At 39.4% G+C, this 21,562-nt stretch overlaps 2 protein-coding genes across 2 annotated transcripts in view; one reads left to right on the top strand and one right to left on the bottom strand.

The window, feature by feature from the left end:
- Positions 1-17,157, top strand: part of rbks (ribokinase) — a 35,363-nt gene extending 18,206 nt beyond the window's left edge. The window contains exons 7-9 of the mRNA XM_008399674.3: positions 282-373; positions 4,923-5,111; positions 16,662-17,157. Of these exons, the coding sequence (XP_008397896.2) occupies positions 282-373; positions 4,923-5,111; positions 16,662-16,835 (455 nt within the window). The 3' untranslated portion in view covers positions 16,836-17,157. The remainder of the gene's footprint in view (positions 1-281; positions 374-4,922; positions 5,112-16,661) is intronic.
- mrpl33 (mitochondrial ribosomal protein L33) lies at positions 16,917-19,332 on the bottom strand. The gene is made up of 4 exons (XM_008399673.3): positions 19,180-19,332; positions 18,865-18,883; positions 17,817-17,923; positions 16,917-17,229 (listed from the first exon to the last, which is right to left on the bottom strand). The coding sequence occupies exons 1-4, from the start codon at positions 19,199-19,201 to the stop codon at positions 17,180-17,182; spliced, it is 198 nt and encodes a 65-aa protein (XP_008397895.1). The 5' UTR covers positions 19,202-19,332; the 3' UTR covers positions 16,917-17,179.
- Positions 19,333-21,562: the final 2,230 nt, after the last annotated feature.

The raw sequence follows: 21,562 nt of genomic DNA, 5'->3' as shown, positions 1-21,562 counted from the left end.
ACTTGAGCTTTGCTTTCCAGAGCAATCCCCAGCAGTCGCCTGCAAGCCTTTGTTCCAAGTGAAGGTTTAATTAAGATGTCTTGGCAGCGAGACTCAGAAAAGGAGAAGACAAAAGATCTCACCAAGTGAAACTGTTAAAATCCTTTCAAAAACAAGCTGACAGCTGTATAACCGGCTGGATTATTTTGAACATTTGCACTTTTCGAGCTCTGCTCAAGCTATCAGTTCTGATGTTTGACGCAGTAATCAATGAAACGGACCGTTTTTGTTTCTTATTGCAGTAAGGACGATTTTCAACCCAGCACCGGCCGTTCCTGACTTGGATTTCGGTTTCTACAGGGTCTCTGATGTGTTTTGCTGTAATGAGTCTGAGGTGAAGAATCACAAATAACACTCATGGATCATGCTACTGTTTACTTCCATGTACCATCACTCCATCTTTCTCAGACATGCATGCACAAAAAAACTGAAATTGCCATGCACAACAATACTGTTTAACTCTGCCTGGTCACCCCTTTGAACAATGGCTACACATAAACTGGCTGGGTGAACCCCAGGGGTGGCTGTGTGTGAAAATCCCAATAAATCAGCAATTTCAGAAGCACTCAGACCATATTTAGAATCAAGAACCACACCATGTTGAAGTCACTTTAATCGCCTCTTTTACTTGTTCAGGATCGGTGACATGGGGCACCCTCGGTGGAGTCCAAACCTAAACTTTGTGACAGCTCTTACAATGGAGAATGAATGTAAAAAAGTCTGTAAATTGGGCAGAAAATTAAATTAGCTACTTAATTAAGAACAGCTGGTTTTGAATTATTTCAAGCTGGAAAATGGGTTTTAAATGTCCACCTGATCGATGCACAAAAAAGCTCCAGCTCACAGTGATAATTTAAGAAATTAAACTCTTAAAAATGATCTTTTTTTTATTTATGTTGCTTAAAATGTTGCCTCTTACATTCCAAACAACATGTATTTGAAGATCTCCAAATGGCAACATCAGACGTAAACTGAGATGTGAGTTTAAAATGAACCTCTGAACACAGATGCATATGTGCCTCCTGCTTCATGAACTCCTGTCAACCCATCTATAAATCATCTATTGAGCCAAATAAACTCACGGCTTTCAGAAAGACAAAAAGCATGTCTCCAGAAAATGTATGCCAAGACACCCTGAACACTAACTGTCAGGCGATAACAGACGAGCTGCAGGGGGCAGGGACTGATGGGAATGGTAGTAAAAACAACAGGGCAGATGTGCTCTTTGGCGGAGTTAGTCACCCCCCCTATGGGGATGAGGTGGATGTCAGTTTAACTGGGTTTCTTTATTTGATGTGGTGATGCGGGGCGTCGAGGTACTGTCGCCAGGTGTGGGAACATGAAAGGGAGAGTTGACGAAAACGAAACATGTCTCCTCTCTTCCCCCCCCCACTCCTCCCGATTGTCAGGTCATGGAGGTGCTGTCATATTATTTACTGTGCGGGGGGAAGAGGTTGAAAGAGGTTGAAAGAGCACTAAAACATCCCACCCAGGAGTAGGTGTTTGTCATACAGTCAGTTGATTTCAGATCATTTTTGATCTAGCTAGACAAGCTGCAATATATTCCAAGATAAAGATTTGTTGCTTTACATAGAACTCCAAAGATTTTTTTTTTTTGGTATAAAGTTAAATGGATGATTTCACAATTTGTTTTGTCTTTTATTGAATATGAGCCAGGGCTGCACAGTGGCGCAGTTGGTAGAGCTGTTGCCTTGCAGCAAGAAGGTTCTGGGTTCGATTCCCGGCCCCAGTCTTTCTGCATGGAGTTTGCATGTTCTCCCTGTGCATGCGTGGGTTTTCTCCGGGTACTCCGGTTTCCTCCCACAGTCCAAAAACATGACTGTCAGGTTAATTGGCCTCTCCAAATTGCCCCTAGGTGTGAGTGTGTGGGTGCATGGTTGTTTGTCCTGTGTCTCTGTGTTGCCCTGCGACAGATTGGCAACCTGTCTGGGTGTATCCCGCCTCTCGCCCAGAACGTTAGCTGGAGATAGGTACCGGCAACCCTCCCGACCCCACCAAGGGACAAGGGTGCAAGAAAATGGATGGATGGATGACTATGAGCCACATTTTTCATGTATATATACACTTTAATCCAATGATATTCTAGATCTCAAACTACTTTGCTGACCCAAACAAAGCAGCTATTTTGGCAAATGAAGATTTTAAAAGTTGTCGGATTCCAGAAATACTGTGAATGTTGCCGAGATTGAAGCTGGATATTATTTCTGACATCCATGACCACCATTTGCATCTCACCTGGATCAAGACCCAAAAGCTCAGCCATTGATCCTTCCAGATATTTTCCACCCAGCTGACTATTTTGCAGAGGAATGGGAACAAATATCAATTAGATGTGTAAAGCTGGAAGAGACATCTCTCAACAGATTTTAACACAAATGGCCATCATATGCAGTCTGAGAAAAAGTTTTGAAGTTCTTGTGGCATTTTTATTCCTCTTCACAACTACTTTGTTTGTTCATCAAATTATGTAGAGCTAGTTGAGGTTCTACATAACCTCAACTATAACCAATATTCCTTGATTATTATGAAAATAATCAAGGAATATGAATATTTTCTCAAGGCACTAGATTAAGTTTTGTCCTCGTGCACTACTGTTTCTGGTCTTTACAAACTGATATGTCACCAGGCTCTCTAAATTGTGGAGCTTGTCACTTGAAAGGTCTGAATTTCCTTTTAGATCTATTAGCTTCAGGAGGATAATTTAATTAGGAAGTGATTTTAAAAATTGCCCTCATGAAATGTATTAAAGTGTACAACCCTTTCATGAAGACACACTGATTTAAATTCCAACTAGTCATTTTAGCATTTTTCTTTTACATTTGCAGTTTTTTTAAGTGATTAAAAAACAACAAAAAAAATAATGTTATAAAAACCTGTAACAACAGCCTTGTTTTGTTTTTTAATGCATAAACATGTACCTTCCTTTAAATACACCCACACTGTTAGCAGATTTTTAGTGCATATGCTTTAAAGAGAACAGGTCCTCTTGTGTTTGTGTGTGCACGCAAACACATGCACTAACACACACATACACACACACGCACACACACCGGTATGCCTGAACAGTGAGAGAGCTGTAATTCTGCTCATATTTCTGAACACAGAGGGAGGTAGATTGATTCCCTGCCCTGGTGTGAAGCCGATGACTAACAAAACGGTTCTTTTCCTCCTTTGGCATTCGAGTTGGCTGCGGGCTCTGAAAGCACCGGTTTATTTTTGAGCTGTCCCAGATCACCGCTTACTCTGACTCTCTGACAGATCTCAGTTTGGGTGAATCTAAGCGGGCAGATCCCCATGTGTGTCAGCTGCTGGTTGACCCTCCCGTCCGGACGCTGTAGCCGACATGCACCGTGCACAGACAGGCGCGTCTCACGGCGACGTGCCCCCTGCTCGGGATACGGAGGAGAGAAAGAAAGGCTTTGGGATGACAAAGTGCAAGGCGCCCTTTGATCCTCAGCCAACATACCATGCTGATGGGTTTAATAGTCAGGGAAACCACCTTTGATCTCTACCTGAGGACCATCAGGTCTGACACAGATTCTATCGCACACGCTTTAATGCATAATAGTAAAGTGGTCACAAGCAGTCCTTCATCAATCTTCTCCTGCAAGTCAGTGTCAAATTTATGTTGAATATTCACACCATTTTTAAAGCATGTTTTTACTAGCTTACCAATACGAAGTCTCTGTCTTTGCTTTTAAATGCAGGACATATCAGTACTGTGGTTTGTTCAATAGCGCCTTTAAAAATATGAAAAATGTGCATCTGTTTCCAGCCTCCACTGGGTTAATTCTTTATTTTTCTCTGTGAAATAGTTTAAGCTCAGTCAGACTGGGTCCGATGTTCATTTGTCGAACCACACTGCGCATTCTGTTTCTTCCACTTCACAGATATAATGTACTTTATGTTGGTTTATTCCAGTAAATCACATTCAGATTTGTGGTTGAACTGTGGCAAAATGTGAAAAGTGAATTCTGTGTTTGTCCTTCAGTGTAGCTTCAAAGAACCAAAACTGTCTGAAATTACATTCCTCTGGCATCTTTTGATCTTTTTTTAAACCCAAAGAAGTTTTATCTTGATTCATAGTGTCGAAGTGATACAACTACAACTGAATTATGATTTAGTTTCTTCTATTTGATATCCAGTACCATGGTAGGAATAATGAGTAATTATGTTGCAATGCTAGTGCTCCACTCACCAGGGAAATAATAGCAAACACATGCTGAACTCAACATACGAGACTGTGCATGTCATTTAGCATCTTTTTTTTTTTTTCTTTGCAAGACAATATTAATCTGCTGACACAAACACCAGTTTGTTGGGGAAGCATAAGAAACAGGAGCACTGTCTGTGCAGAAATCAATACTAAAGATGGCTGCCGTGGTACCAGCCTTCTTTGATTCCCATCAGGTCCTGCTTTATCACTGTTTCATTATTCTGGAGCTGGGTGACATCACAGGATCTTCCCTGGGAGAATTTGAGGCACGCAGACTGTTGTCCAGTTCTGAAAGCCTTCCACAAAGTGTTTTATGGGTCTTTCTGACCACGACCACCGTGTAATTAAAAGGCTGACTCATAACAGTGAGCTGCTACTAATTAGAGACATGTTGACATAAATTACTGTAATATATTTTACTGTGTTTATTAAATGACAAAAGGCAGAAAATACAGCTAAACACCACGCGCTGCTGCCTTGCTGTTTTATCTCGGGGAATTTCCCTAACCAAGCGTTTTACTCGTCCTCCCAGTATCCCCCACCAGTATGGGTTTTTTCTGACCTTTCATTTTAATTCCCAACGTGTGACTAACTTCTCTCCTTGACCTAAAAGCTGTCCCAATTTCTCCCGGTTGCCTCCTTGCAGGCAGAGCTGCTGACCGGCTACTCGGTGAATAATGTGGAGGATGCTCATCACGCCGCGCAGGAGCTTCTGAGGCGAGGCTGCACGGCAGTCATCATCACTTTGGGACCCCAAGGCTGTGTGGTGCTTAAGGCACAGGATAAAACTTCGACACATGTGCCATCTACTGCGGTCAAAGCAGTGGACACAACAGTAAGGAAAAGACACATAGTTATATGACTTGTCATGTGAATGGATTTATACCTCTCGGAATTTTTTTTTTTTTTTTTTCTTAAGTCATAATGTCATGGATATTTTATAGTTTTGTCATTTTGAAGGAAACTATACATTGATAAATAATTTTTTTGGTTTATACTTGTTTCTTATTGTTCTCTAAAGATAAAATAAGATTATTTATCTTTAGAGAACAACTATTATTATTTACGCTCTTCTTGATAATCGGAAGTTCAAATGGGACATTTTAACTGCATTTCTTAAAAGAACTTATTTAATTATTCAAAAGTACAAACTAAGCCTTTTACAGTCAGTTTCAAAAAATGTGATCAGTAATAAAGAATCATAGTAATGTTGAATACATATTGAAGAGAACCTTTCTGAGTCAAACATCTCATATAATAAACGTGATCCGAACACAACAGCTTCACTGTTCAAATGGTTTTATAGGAAAATTATAGTATTATAGTATTATTCAGAAATAGGCCAAAATTAACCCTTTGACACAGCTCCTCTGTTTCTATTGGGGGAGTTTTAAGTTGTTATAATCAATCTGTAGAAACATCAGATTCCTCTTTCAGTTGATAGATCAGTTTTAAAAGGATGCAGTCTTATTTATTTTATTCTTTTAGTTTACATAACTGGCCTAGTCGGAATGGGGTCTATAGTATTCACTGTTCATCTCACTGAGTTGGAAATGAGAAGTTCTAAACTTTTTGCTCGGTGGAGAGAAACAGTATGAATCTGTAAATGATAGACCATCATACGAACCCAGTTGTCCAAGATGAAATGAGAAAATCTCCACCTCTACATTTCCCTTTGAGGTCAGGATTGCCATCTGAGCGGACAGCTCTGATGTCTCCTGTCAATCAGCTGCAGCAGCTCGTTGAGGTCTGCCAGGTCTCTTTAATTGCAGGCTTGTTCATGTAGAGTTGTGCAGGTGTATATTTTAGAAATGCAAATTACAAAGTGAGTCTACTAAGTTTTTTTGCCCACTAAAAAAGCTGTTTTTTATAGTGCCAAATAAACAACCTGAAAAAAGTTTCTCCTTTGAGGTTAAGATATTGCCGATCATCCATAATTGATTTTAAATTGTTGTGTTTGTGCATAATTTTATTTTATTTTTTTTGGTTCCTAACTTGAAAGTTTGATGTGTTTTGTTAAGATTTTATGTGATTGACCAACACAAAATTATGTCAAAAATTGTACATGACTTTGAAGATTTTCTTCTCAGTTAAAAATCTGAAAAGACATGTAGGTTTATTCATCCCCCCTCAAAAAATACGTTTTAGAAATGAATGCAACATGTTTTTCTCATGTGGAGACTTAATTTTTTTTTCTTTGCAAGACAGCTCAACTCTGTCAGATAAGATGGACACTGTCTTTGAAAATCTCTTTCCAAGTTTTGCCACATATTCTCAATTGGATTTATGTCTGGACTTTGACTGGGCCGCTTGGGGTTGTCCTCAAATCTTTGTAGCTACAAACTTCACATTTCTCAGTTGCTCCATCCATCTTCCAACCAGCTCTGTTCATGGTCTCTGAACCTGCTGAAGAAAAGCATCTTCACTGCATAATGCTGCAAACACCATATGTTGCATCACGGACTGCAATATTATAACCTAATCCTAACAATTAAAGACAACTGTTTGCAATGAATTTTATTTAAGAAGACCAGATTATGAGGAGCTGAATATAAGAAATCTATTCAATCAGTTTCAATGATATCCTCAGCAATAACTAAGGGCACATGAAAATTAAATAATCAATTTAGATGGCAACTGCTTCTTTTTAAATTACTGTAAGTATTGTCAGCTCTGAGCTTAGCTGTTTTTAATATTTCCACAAGTATTTCAGCACAAGAGTGTACTGATGCTTTCTACCTAACTAGGAAAACTAAACAATTAAATGGAAGACTTTGTAGTTAAGTTTTGTGACTGTCATATTAAGAAATCTGACAGGATAGTTTATCCTCCTAAGCAGGAAATCTTCAGATTCACACTTGTTTTTTCTGCCTCTTCACCTCAGACGAACACTAATCCGTTGCTCTGGTAGATTTATGTGTGGATGTGGTGACCACCATCAGCTCCCTCTAATCTTTAAAAGAGTCGTTGAGTCATTTCACACCGGCCTCTGTGGCTTGTTTTCGTCACACAAGCCTGGGCTCGATGTTTCCTGCCACTGAGGGTTTTGTGAGGTCTGCGTTGCACAAGCCAAGCACGTCATCGCACAGCGGTGTTAATCACATCTTCAATCAGACCTGAGAGAAAGGGGATTATTGTTTGTGCAATGGTTCAGTGCATAATACTTTCCTTTGGGACTTTTACTTTGCAGTCATTTTCTTAAACTGGAGCTAAACTTTTTTTTTTTTTTTTTTTTTACAACGTACCGAGATGTACACTTAAACCGCAGCAGATATTGTGACAGAGAGGAAAAAGCAACAAATAAAAAGTGACAAGGCTTGCGTGTTCGCATCTGAAGTGTACAGCAGCATCTACTCGTCACTTTCCAAGAACTAACCCCCCGATTTCGCTCAGTCTGTTACCACCACTAACCCTCATAATGGCCCTCGAACCCCCCTCAGCCTCTCTGCCATGACTCACCTCTCAGGCCTGCGCCAGTCAGCAGAAAGCTGCGGTCGGGCCTGCTTTCATGCCCCCATTACCCATTTCTTCTGTTCTTTGATAGGCCCATAAATCTCATTGTGTTTAAGACTTTTGGACATCATAATCCCTCTTCCAGTAAGTCCTCTTTTGTTTTTGTTTTGTTCGTTTTTTCACTGAGGCAAAAAATTTAACAGGTTGTCACTCACTTGTCCTGATGATGCAATCTGCTTGCTGATGATTATCTCTTGCAAGACTGAGAAGCCTTTTTAAAGAACTATTGTGAAGTATAAATTCAACTACGAACAACAACTCGCTGACTCAGCTGCGGTTTCTCGCAACTTTTGACCAGGCTACTGTTCTGCTTTGCACCGCAGGTGGCACAACAAACTCTAATCAAAGGGAAAATTTGGTTATTTTAAAGAGCAAAAACATGGAGTACGTTATAAACTGTCAATATCTTCAGGGTAAGGGGAGTCAGAGCAGTCTCTGTTTGGAGAATTAGAGAAAACTCCTCATGAAAGAGTCGAGTTAACAGCATAAGAGTGCCAAATCAAGCGTTATTTTCAACCATCCAAGCAGCTGTAGAAAACCACAGTATTATTGTTGCATTAGTTGTTGAAACACTCTTTTCCCCCCAATCAAACGACTTCATTCTGTTGTGCTAAGTGGCTGGGTTATGGACAGATTGTAGGGTTCTGGGTCGTTTTATTGCAGAACTACCAGATAATTGAAACACACAGAATTATCCTTTCCTAAATCAGTCTGGAAGGGATTTTGATCCATGTTTTCAAGAGTCGGTGTAAATCCCGTTACAGATGAAAAACTGTACAGTTGAAAGAAGATTCACTCTGACTGCTATCTACAGGAGATGCTGACTGCCTTTAACTACAACTCAGAAACACACTTCATGACAAATCTTTGAGCCTATGGATATTATTTGGAGCTCTTGAGTCCTTCCTGTCACTTAACTTTTCCAAGCATCTGTGGCTCTGTCTTTTTAAGTGCTTGATTAGAAAGTGACTAGACTTCCCATCTCCATACTTGAAGTTGCTTTACCTCTTATTTTCGTGTTTTCAACGTTCCAGTGTGGGTAATCGAGTATGAATGCATTTGCTGCCCTTCTCACACACTGTTTCATCATCTTCCCCTTCCGCATCTGTCTGAATAACACTTTACACAGGAGGAGCAATTATGGTCTGAGTCAGGGCCATGAATCTGGATGAATAACAAAGCAAGCAAATCATCCAACTCTGGGTCTCCCCCGTCGCCTTTGTCTCAAATTGAGTTCAGGTTTCCCTCGCTCAGATCAGAGTCTGGCCAGTTTCGTGTGGATGGAGCACAAACACTCACACAGAGCTACTTTGCTCCTGCAGGACTTGGGTGGGCCTGGTTTCCACTGCCCTGGGAGGTCCAAAAGGTAGACAGTCCTGTCTAGGCCAGACATTACAGTAGTCCGGTGGGTCCGGTGAGGCCAATTGCTCCCAGTCTTCTCCGAGGAGAGCAGGATACAGATTCCTTCCTGGAAGACTGAAGCAAGGGAATACCTGCTGGTTATGGTATTTTGCCACATCATCATGCATGGTGGGCTGTACGTGACCCACCATCTGCTGCTCGGTAATACAGATGTCAGACCATACCTCTGCCACTTCATAGTCACGTCAGTCATTCTGGGTTGTTCACAGAAGAGCACAGAGGAGGGATCAAACATGTGAGGGGCCTAATTGGTCTAATTAAATGTGTGTTTGATCTCTGAGTCCTCCTCCCTCGTCACTTCAGAGTCCTCGGCCGAGTGCCACAGGAAGCTTCCAGGCGCGAAAGCCGATGTGAGTCACTGCTGCCCCTCAGTTGGTCTCCGTTCTCCCCGGGGAGCCCTCCATTGACAGAGGCAGTAAGCTAGGAGTTAACTGAACACAGCTCCATCTGTCACCCAGGAACGGCATGCAGGATCTCAGAGGGGAGCTGTGGAGGCTGGAAAGGTTCAGGTTTTTTTTTTAGTCTTTTCTTTTTTTTCTTTCAAATCTGCATTTTCTATAAGCCGTCCATCTTTAGTTCTCACTGGCGACTGCTGTGGCATCCAAGTGCTTCGTTTCTGCAAAGATCTCATGTCAGTCAAAACATGTGGGCGCATCCAGTTCTCTTCTGATTATAAAACTTCTCTCTCTGTGCTCGCCTTTGTCTGCAGCCAGAACAACAACTGCTGCTTGCGTGACATGTTCTGCTGTACTTCTTTATTGCAAGCACACTCTGTTGTGCTTCTGTAAGACGCTACAGACTTTTCGAAAATCTCTGGGGATTTTCAGTAGCTGCATCTGCATCCCATTGTTGAGTAAATTGTACAGAAGCTTCTGGACCAAGAAATCCATAGACATGTGAAAATGTTTGCACAACACTGTTAAAGAGACATAGATTTTTGTAACGTGGAAGTTAGACCGTAATGTATGATTTCAAACTTTTCCACCTTTATTGTGACATTATGTTGTGCAGAGCTCAAGAGAAAAACAGTTAGTGGGGAATTGCATATACCTACATATTTTAAGAACCCGTTGATTTACTGTCAGCATTAATTTCTCTTTTGTTTTCCAGTGATGCGGTTGTATTTACTGTCATATAGTCCTGGAGTCCAGATAAAGGCAATCTGGAAACCTTTCAACTTTAACTACTCTCTAGAGAAGTTGTGATAAAAATCTGTAAGTCACCTGGAAGCTTTTGGTCAAAAACTGCTCTGAATTTATAACAGTTTAGAATTTCATTTATCTTTTCAAAAACCTCCCTTTCAAATCATGATGCTGCCACCACCATGTTTTGACATTTTTGTTGCGTTTCACGTTGCTTTTGGCATTGCAGATCTAAAGTTCGAGATTGGTTTTATCAGACTACATCACATTTTGTCAATTGATTGTAGAATATGTTAGCTGGGCTTTTGTTTTCTTTGGAAGGGCAATCTTACAGTTTCGGTCTTGTGGTTTTCTCGCAGTTGGTTCTTGTAACTTTATTGCCATACGGTTATCCAAATATTACTACAGGTATTTGATGAGAAATGATAGGTAAAAAATATTGTAGAGTCTTTTACTTTCTGCCTGGATGTTTGGATGTTCTTCTGGTGGAATGATGAATTAAATGAGTGATTCATTATAATTCTTCCACAGAACTGAATGATATACCGAGGAGATAAGTCAGTCAATAACTCAGTGTATATAAAACACACAGGAAACCAGTTATATTGGGCTGGAGTGGGCCAACCCTCCTGGAAAGCAGATAATTCTGAAACTTCCAAACTTTCTTGCAAACTTTCTCTTTACCTAAAGGGTCCAAATGAAAAAAAAACGTATTAAATCCTAAATCCTTCCTGAAATTGAAGCAAAAGACGTCATTATTCTTTAAATCGTGCCCGTAGCTGTTTGGTTGTTGCATTTTTAGTTCAATGACATAGAATATTTATTGAAATGAAGGAAATGAAAAGAGAGATTTTGACCCCTGGTCAAACCTTGCTAAATACGAGGAAACGCTTGATGGAAAAAAAGCATTGATTAATGAATGACTCCCAGTATGTATGAATACGACAACTTGGCTGGGATTCAGCTCCATGGGGAGTATTCAGAATTAACTGTGCTGCAGAAAAGTTCTCGAAGCACACTTTGTTAATCTCGTAAGCCTGCCATCATAAATTTCTACTTCAGAGCAGAGAAGAGGCAGAGAAGAGGCAGAGGAAAGGCAGCGGAGGTCAAGACACGACGGACGGGGCCGACCAATAACAGCATCACGGCTCGTCCGCAGAAAGTGCTTGTGTCATTTGACTGACAGGACTCCAGATCTAACCTTCGCCAAAGTGTGTCGAGGGCATTGGTGGGGAGCTGAAGGGGGTAGCGCTTGTCATCCTCATTGAGCTTCATTCAACTGATCCAGGAGCGTCAGATGCCAGTCTCAGTGAAGGAAACTTCATTTTTAAGACAGAGGAAGGTTTAATGCTTCTCCTCAGTCATTTAGGCTGGATTTTGATTCTGACAAAGTTACTCTTCTTAATTAAATTAATTTTTCCACTTCCTTAAAGTGGTGAATCAGTTTGTTTCCGTTTAGTCAGTAGCATTAATTCTGGTAATATATAACAGGCCCGTTTTTTTTTGTTTTGTTTTTTTTCCTTACAATGAGATATTCAGTCCACTCCGATCTCAGTTTGAATCTCTCAAATTTATTCCAGTACACTTCAGCAGTCAGTCAGGAAATGAGCTAAGATAGAAGACATGCTCGTACCCCAGGCTGCACCAGCTTGGACCAATAGCCAATAAATGTGCTGCCTGCTACCGCTACTGGGATTTAACAGTTGTGGTTTATCCGTTTTATTCTCTGACTATTAAGTTGTACTAAAATGGCTAATGGCCTACTTCCTTCCAGCTTCTGTAAAGTGGCAATTAACAGCTTTGAAGATTTTAAAACATACAGATACAGTCGTTTCTAGTTCCCAATATATCGACGTCGACAAGTTTCACAAAACGTCCTTATTCCATTATTCCATTATTCCATTCAACTCTTGTTATCTAGTGCTGTGCAAAAGTTTTAAACCAAGCCTTTAAGAATACCTGAAGAACTATTGATCAAAACCACTTTAAAAGATTACAAGAAAGTATTGCTTCTTTGACGGAAAGTGAAGGGATCACACTCAGATGAAATCTGTGGTGCAGCACTTTATTATTCCAGTTTCCTGATCAAAATTTCCACAATAACGTAAGACAGCATGCACTGCCAATACGCCTCTGATAAGTATGTATCAATAGCACTATTTATTCGAGTTGGGTACTCCTGCCAGCTCTTTATCTTGAACTCAGTTACTGTGCTAATGTGATAATACTTTGTTTTCCTGTAATATCTTTACAAGGTTTGGAGATATAGAGAGAACCCTTTGATTATTCCTTGTTGCACCATTGCCATGACCGAGTCCTGGTATCATGCTTAACAGTAGGTGGAAGGTGCAGTTTATTTAGCATATTCTGCGATTTATTTAGCATATTCAAGCATTTTCATTGCACTGAACACAACCTGGAATGTTTGCTGCCTAAAAGTTCAGTCTTAGTCTCATACAGCCAAAGCACAAAGTCCCAGAGTTCAACAAACTCCACATTTATGCTTGCTGAAGTAGGACAGAAGAGGCTTTTTATTGCATGCCTACTAAACATGTTATATGGTATATAGATGGTGTCCAACAGTTGCTATGGAAACTTGATAACTTCTTTGCTGCAGTTCTCTGACAGTGGGTTTTTACCTCCCTCACCGTCCTGCTCACTGGGTGGTAAAGGACGTGAGACAAACGTGGATCCTGTCCAGTTTCTTAAAAAAAAAGGCCTCTTTGTGGTGCCGTATTTATAATCAGGGGCAAACGTAAGCTAAAAATAAAAATGGCTTCAGATACTTTCCTTTAACAAGGTTTGTTTCAGGAACCAATACGTGTCTAACCTGTGATTTTATGAAAAAAATGATATTGTTTTAACATTAGACGTTAAAACTAAACCAATTTTATTTAACTTTTCAGCGTGGGATTAAGCGTCTGCAACAAATGGCGAATTTAGTTCACCGCGTTTTACACAACCTTGCCAAATATTTGTCCACATCCGTATAATTCGTTGTCATACTTGTCCTAATAATTGTTAGTATAGTATTAAAATATAGATTCCTTTTTAAATACCACAGAGATTTGTCTTTTAGCTAACAGAAACCTGTTCCAGCCCCACCTTGTCACAGTGTTAATAGACAAAGCCAGTTGTTTTAAAAGGGATTCGAATGCAGATTACTGACACGACAACAGGTGTATTAGACTGTGAATCATAAACAGGGCTGAGGTTAAATAAATAACTCTGTCACGATGACAAGAGATTAAGATCTTTTTGTTTCTGTGGTCGCATTGTCCAACCTGTCCTTCCCAACATGCTTTCCAGCAGAGGATTGCCCAAATCCACTCAAGTAGCATCCCAGTGTCAGCCATGACACATTTGCCTGGGAGAGGGTCCAGATCCGAACCACGGGGGCCGTCTCCTGCAAAGCCCAGCCTCCAAACGCTGGCTGCAGAGTGGCCTGGTCCAGCTGAAAGACAGACATAAACACTCCATGGGTTTAAACGTGGAAATCCAACGGGCCTGTGAAATGTTTCGTCTCTGATCTCACTCTTTCCAGCATCCCTGCACTCCACGCAGAGGGGGATGAGTGGGGCGGGGGGAGCGGTAATAACGACCTTTTAAATGTCAAATCAGCACCATTTGTAAATGCTGGGAACACAGAAGCTTGTCAGAACCTTCCTCCTCTCTGACCGGGTCACGATTGGTGGTTTTTACCCTGCCTCCTTGACTTATCCCCAGACAAAAGAGTTACTCTGAAGATGGAGGGGAGGGAGTGGATGGAGGGGGGTGAAGACGGAGTGCAGTGAACTCCTCAGAGCTGTGGTGATGAGTAATGGCATGGGCTTGTGAGAACCAGCGTCGGGGGGCCGTTTGCGGTTAAACATGAGCGTGTCCCTACATACCACTGCTCCTTTTCCCATCAGCGCACCCCCCCTCCCTTACACCAGACAGCCCCCTCCAGGGCGTAGACAGCACATTCCATCTTTATCAATAGAGCAAGATGGAAAAAGGGACGATTTATGAGGTAATACCAAAACTGCTGCCTGTTACAGTGAAGCCACATGTTTCTGTAAACAGTTAATAAAGCACCCTTTTTATTCTTCAACTTTAAATTCATTCTTTTTGCAAAGTCGTGCTGCCATATTTATTTTAATAATATATTATTATTAAATATTTCTGATATAATAACTTGACCATTTTTAGCAAAGTTGTCAGTAAAAATCAATCCATTATTAAACTAAATCAAAACTCATTTTTCAGTTTAATATTTAAAAATAAAGCATTAAATGGCAAGGTTCTCAATGATGTTCAGTGCAGAAAAAGCTGACTGAGACATTCTCTCCCTTCCTTTTATTTATTTATTTTTTTAGAACTGATTGTAGGTTTATAGAGTGCAAACGAAGGAGACAAATGCCACAGCACCCCCTACTGTTCAAGCCTCTCCGTTTTGTTTTCATGCTGTTAAATTTCAGCTTTTTCCATTTTCTCTCCTCTGAAAATAGCTGGTCTAAAAACGTTAAGTGGTTTTCTACTGCTGGTAAAATGTTTACACCACAGGTTTGTGCAAATGTGATGACTGTTGAACAGACGCTCAAAGTCCATCGAGAGAAAAAAAAAAGTCCTGAAGGCATCCTTTGTGTGATTTTTAATGTAGAAACATTACATTTGTATGGGGGAAGTGGTGTGAAAAAGAGATTGTACAAAGTGCAGAAATCAAATTAATCCATTTTCCAATTTAAAATACACAATTAATCACTTTAGATGTGAAAAGCCCACATCACCTCTTAGTAATTTACAGTTACTGTTGTGCAATGTGTTACTATATGTAAAGAATTAACCAAACTGAATCATATATTCTTTTATTTTTCAGTTAACGGTGGCATTATTTGACCAACAAACATTGAGCTTTACTGAAGAAGAGTCAACTGTAATCATTTTTTTTACATTTATATTGTATAAGATCTGTCTTTATTTGAAGCCGTTTACATGCAACAATAATCACAAAAGTTTTGTAAAGATTAAAGGATCTAAACTTTGCCAATAAAACATCCACAACACCGGAGGCTCCACGTTTGACACAAACATGGAGCCATGTTCATGTTATTCACACCACCTTCTCAACAGGTATCCTTTTTCTGAACTGTTATTCTGAAATTTTGAGGAGCCTGTGTGAATTGTAGCCTCCGTTTCCTGTTCTTAGCTGACTGTGGTTGTACCTGGTCTGGTTTTCTGCAACTGGGACCCATCAGCTTCAATGTTACACGTTCAGAGATGGTGTTTTGCATCTCCCGGTTGTGAGGCTTGATTATTTGAATTTGACTTATTTTCATCTGACATATGATATCAAGGTTTTATTTATTTTTTTCACACAACTGCAGCTCAGTCGATGTTTTATCTTTTGACACACTTAAGCAAACCTAAATCTTCTTTCTTCCCCATTCTGATGCTCATTTTCCAACTTCAGCAAGTTGTCTTTATGAACTCTAGATAACTAAATGCGTTGAATTACGATTGGCTGAGTTGCAATCTGTGATAACTAGCGATTAAACAGGTGTATCTAATAAAGTGGCTGCTGAGCATAGGTCTGCTCATGTTTTCTGGATCTGGAGCAGAGTTTCTTCCACTTGAATTTTTCCTGAAAAATCTGCAATGGAAAGCATCCAGAAAGCTTCCTGAAAGACACACCTTGTTGTTGAAAGGTGCCTGCTTAAGAAAGCAGAGAAAACATCTACGGAGATTGCAGGCACTACTGAAATTAGGTTGAGAACTGTCCACAGCGTATTATTTAAATATTAGAAAATATTCCAAGAAATCATTGCAGTTCATAAATTTTTTAAGGAATTTTTTGTTAAATAGAAATATGTTGAAACCCTTGTTTTCTGGTGCATTTGGTAAAATGGCATAATGGAAAACGTTTTGCAGAGAATTGGAGGCAAAAACAAATGATCTTTGAGGATTTCCCAAAAATGATTAGAAGTTGGAGGATAATGTGATGTTTACAATTTTGCTAATTGTTTGGATAGACTTTCAGCTACTGCTGATTAAATAAAAATCAAATCAAAGCTAATTTGAAGGATATTAAATATCTAAAAAAAAACTGAAGCAGTCTTGTTATCCCTTAAAATGCACAATAAATATTAGTTTGAACCTTTTAGCCTTCACCACAATTATAAAAACAAATAGTACATATTAAACCATCACCTCTGATCACCAATAAAGCATTTAAGCATCACCAGTAGCTTGGCTCCACTTCATTTTGCACCCAGTGAAATAATTCTCACTTGTTTTGATTGTTCAGATGCGTTTTTGTTCCTCTGCAGGGAGCTGGCGACAGCTTCATCGGAGCGCTGGCGTTTTACCTGGCTCACCACCCTGACATGCCTCTGGAGGAGATGGCACGCAGAGCCAATCAGGTGGCAGCGGTGAGCGTACAGGCCGTCGGCACCCAGACGTCATTCCCGTTCAAACGGGACCTACCGGCCGATCTGTTCTGAGACTTTTCTCTAACTGAACCCCGTCTTAGTTGACTGAAGCGTCTGAACTCACAGCTGCACTAAGAAACTCAAAACGATGTGTTTAGTGGACATAGTTTATTGAATTAACCCAAACTGACTAAATTTCACACATATTTGAAAATAACAATTTGACGTATTTGATTCAACAGGATGCTTGTTGCTGGTCCTTCCTTCCTTTATGTTGAATTCCTGCAGATGTTTTGATCAATTCTTGAGATCGTCCATTAAACAGCAGCCAATCAGAATCCTCTTCCAGCTAATGCTCTGTATAATCCATGTAAATAAAACTGTCTGTTCATAACATGTCCATATTCATTGTTGTATTAAATCGATCTGATTTTCTTCTTCTCAAAGAATAAGACGTGTTTATTCACTGCAATGACAGAGAAACAGAATGAAACAGGATGAGACATCAGGAATCAGCACTGGAAGTAAAAATAACACAAGCTCAGTAAATTAAGTTCTTCTACTGGAATTGTGTGGTTGAAATGGAATCGCAGATTCACCAATCGATGTCCAGAGATGAACTGGTTTGTATTCTCTTTGATCAGCTGGTCTTTTTTTTTTATTCTTTGTGTTCCTTAAATCCATCAAATGTAGTAACTCCCACAATTTAATCAATAAAAAAAACAAAAAAACAACAGTATGTACTATGATGCTCTCTAATCAAGTTTATTAAATAAAATCCATATGTACAGTGACAATAATGCAGAAAAATCCAGCACAAACTCAGTGCGTCGCATGCTGCATTTAGGACATTAACGTATTTTTTTGGGAGGAAATTTGGGAAACCACATTCTCTGCATAATCCAATGGTACGGCTGAGGGAGAGGAGAGTATGGATATTGGACTTCCTAAAGGTGCTTTTGAAGGAAGAACTCTTCTTCACCTTTGGTATTACACATGGAATTGTTTGTGAAGCAAACCAGCAACCCAGTTCCATGTTAGGTCTCATCTTACCAAACGGGTCATGTTTTCGCAGCACCAGTTTCTCTCTGAGCCGATTCCTCTTCGTGTTAAAGAAGTATCCTGTCCCAGCAGCGCTTACCATCTGCACCAAGATGGTCCTGAGTGAAAAAGAAGCGGACATTCATTACCAATGTCTTTGAACACTGCAGATATAACCCACGTGTAACTTTGGCCAGAAGTTTACACACTCATCGTGGACATGAAGGACATTAATTTTCATCTTTTATTCATTAACTGAACTGTTCATTTTTCCAAATGATTATACCAAAGGCAACAGCAAAAACAACAAGATGCGGGTCATAAATCTGAATTATTTGTGATTTTATTCTAACCTAGTGGAAAGCTTCCTAAGCAGGCTCAACAAAATAAACATAATCAACATCTTTTTTTTTTTTTATTTGCTTTAATTCGACAAGATCACAAACAAGAGGCTTGACAACCACCAGTTGATCATGATTGACCGAATTTGCTTGTTTCTCTTTCCTAGCATGAAAAAAACATTTCCTTGGCAAACCCAGGACAATCAAAGACTAAATTAATTAAATAATGATTTAACAAGAAGTTTAGCTAGATTTGTACACGTTGGGAAAGTAGCAACTGCCAAGCATGGTGGTGGCACCATCAGCATGTGGGGCAGCGCTTCAGGGGTGCTGAAACATATCAATAAAATGAATTTGATGACTTGGAAGAAGGGATGCTTCTAAATGTTTCAACTTCGTCTCAAAAAACGTGGGCATATTTGTGTTTTCCAACAGAATAAAGAAACCACACATCCGATCTGGTGTTGATATTTGGCCAAGTCAGTGAGATCTGACGAAAATTGATGGACTATGCTTAAAAAACACTCGGTCGCAGGAAATCATGTCAGTGGTGGCAACAAAAAATGTGCGTTCGGAGTGCAGCCTGTAAATGTTAATAATTGCATGCATCATTTTTACCCTTCGTAGATAATTTACTCGCTAAAAAATGGAATTCGTGTCTATGAGTATATGTCAACATCTCAACGCTTTACAACAATATAAACAATAGTTTCACTTACTTGGATTTTGCTTTAGCCACTGAAAAAAGAACAGAACATGTTGACTTTAATAACAAGCTTTATTCAAGAAAAACAGCGTGTTTATCCTATTTTTCAGTCTCCTTAGCCGTGAATATATAGCTAGACCAGCATACATATTTATACAGTAAGTAAAAGCTGCATTTAAAGAATCAGTGTGGATATCCATCAAGCTATATCTCAGAGCTTATGCTAACTTTAACGCGTAAATGTGGTGTAAATGTTGCCGTAAACAATAAGTCAATTTCAGAGCGAAGAATAAAACCAGAAACTCTATATTATGTCTTTCATACTCACAGTTCACGCTGGTAAGAAACATTTTTTTGAATTTACTTTACGAAGATAACGTGAACAAATAAGTTAGCATCAACAGGGGTCACATTGAAGTGTTGTACATCCAGTGCAAGAAAGGCACTTCCGGTATCTCTTAAAGGCGCAGTACAGCAGCGAATCATTGAAGGAGTACATCAACAAGCATGCTCGTTTTAAACAAGGATATATTCAGTGAGCTTAATGTTATGTGCGAGAACATAACATTTGTAAAAATGTTTTACAAATCCATCACCATTAAGAGAAAACAGATCTAAAAACTAATGGAAATATTTCATCAACTGCTAAGAAGAGGGTGAGAAAAAATAGCTGCAGGAAACCAAGTGCATGTTTTATAGGACAAGAAAATTTAAGACCTTTAGGAAAACAAACAAAAAAGACACTGGAATGTCCCGGACCTTCAGTAAAATCATGTCACTCCAGTGAAAATGAATGGGCCTGAAACTAATAATGTCACCATGGAAATCCCCTTGCTGTATTGTAATTTAATATTGTCACCACAGTGAAACGGTGCAACAAGTGTTAGAACCTGCCCTCAAGATTGATTGTATAACTCATAAGACCACTGTGATGATATTTTAACAGGGTTCACTCATGCTTCTTTGTGAACTCATTGATCAACACATCTACAAAAAACCTGAATATTTCAATGCATGTTCTTGAAAAGCAATCAGAACATCAGTGTGTATGGAGGGCCATAGTATAAACTAAGGCTTAGGAAGACATTTTCAAGGAACTAAAACATACAGTTTTTATTGTTGTTTTTATTTATTCGTTAATTTATTGCTTAAAAATGTGTTTGAGTAAATTTACTTTCCTATTGTACTTATTTATTTCTTATTTATGTCAATTTTAAGTTCAAGACAGCAGTGGAAAAGTTAAACCAGATGCATGTGGAGGTAAAAAAAAATAAAAAGCTTCAGAAGGAAAGAATAACATTTATCACAGGAGCTGGACAAAGGGTTCAAAACCACGAGAAAAATCACAGCAATTCTAAACATATTTTTCACAAATTACTTTGAGAACATCTCCATTAAAAAAAAAAAGAAAAACTTTAGCATGTAATAAAAAGAGAGATTAACTGTATTATGGAAAACAAGAATTTGGGCTACTTTCAGAGAACAACGGAGCAGGTAAGCAGATTTCCAGGAACTGAACCAAAAATTACCTTGTACATTCCTTGTACACTCATTTGCGGTTACAGCAACATTGATAAGTGGTTGTACTTATTCTTTAAGACCCATGAAACCAAATGTAGTTTTTGTGATTTTCTTCAATGGTTCGCTAATTCACCCTCCGAGTACGTCATTCGGCTCTTTATATTTCAAATTGGTGTGTTCCTGGAACGGGAATAATGTCTTTACTTTATTGGAAAAGCTTTAATGTTTAAGAACCCTTATAAAAATAGGGGCAAGTATGTCTGTTCAATCACAAAGGGCCCTTCAGCTACAATTCAAGTATTAATTTTATTATGTTCTCAGGATAAAAAAAAACAACAACTTTGCACTAATTGGCTATGTTCTCCAAAGCTCGTCCTTATTAAAACGGAAGCTCCAGTGTGTGTGACAGTGTGGTCTCACAGGTACTGAGATTAGATAGAAACAAGAAGTACAAAATGCAGCTGTAATAGTGAACCCAGGAGGGGGAGAAGCCAGGCATTAAAGCGGAAATGAGCATGAATGTTATTGGACGGGGCCGAGCGGCGCTGTAACCAGGCAGGGAGCAGCTGTCAGGATGTGTGTGGAGGAGCCTGCGTCACTAAAGGATAATTCTGAGAAGGAGGCTGAGACCACAAGCTTCGTCTCTCCTTTGCATCCTCCTCTTCCTCTATCAACACCCCACCCACTCTGCACTCTCCACTCCGGACGTTCGCTCCTCTTTCCGTCTCCCACTTCAGCACATGGACGGATGCTCATCACTCTGTCTCACATGCTCTTCCTTTTCATTCATAACCCAGTTATGTCACAGTTTCCCTCTGCTTTATTTATTTATTTCTTTTTATTTTTATTTTTTTAAGTAGCTCTAATCTAGAAGGGGCACAGCATGACAACAGGTATTTTGGCTATTCATTTTCAAGCCAGTTCTGGGAAATCAAAGTCTATAAGTTTTAGTTGATGAATAATTACCAAAAATGAAAAGTTTAATAAACAGCTTTTGGTTTGAAAACTACAAATCTCATTGAAAGCATTCCTCGCTTTAAATGAGTCTCAATTTACTTCATAAAGCTGTCAGCTGAATGTATTCACCTTACAGTCCTAGCGTTTTACACACCTGTTGTAGCTGTAAATGCTAACAGCAGGTGATTAAGTGTGCCAATAAATTCTTACCATGTTTATTAATTACCAGTATT

The sequence above is a fragment of the Poecilia reticulata genome, chromosome 22 (genome assembly GCF_904066995.2).
Source record: "Poecilia reticulata chromosome 22, P_reticulata-male-v2, whole genome shotgun sequence".
NCBI classification, from domain to species: domain Eukaryota; kingdom Metazoa; phylum Chordata; class Actinopteri; order Cyprinodontiformes; family Poeciliidae; genus Poecilia; species Poecilia reticulata.
Note: the sequence above shows the minus strand (reverse complement) of the source record. Positions and strands in the feature narration are given on the sequence as shown.

Coding starts and splice junctions, on each gene's coding strand:
- mrpl33 (XM_008399673.3), bottom strand. CDS start 19,201: ATGTTTCTTACCAGCGTGAACT. Junction 17,230..17,816: donor GCGAAAACATGACCCGTTTG/GTAAGATGAGAC, acceptor CTGTCATTGCAG/TGAATAAACACGTCTTATTC.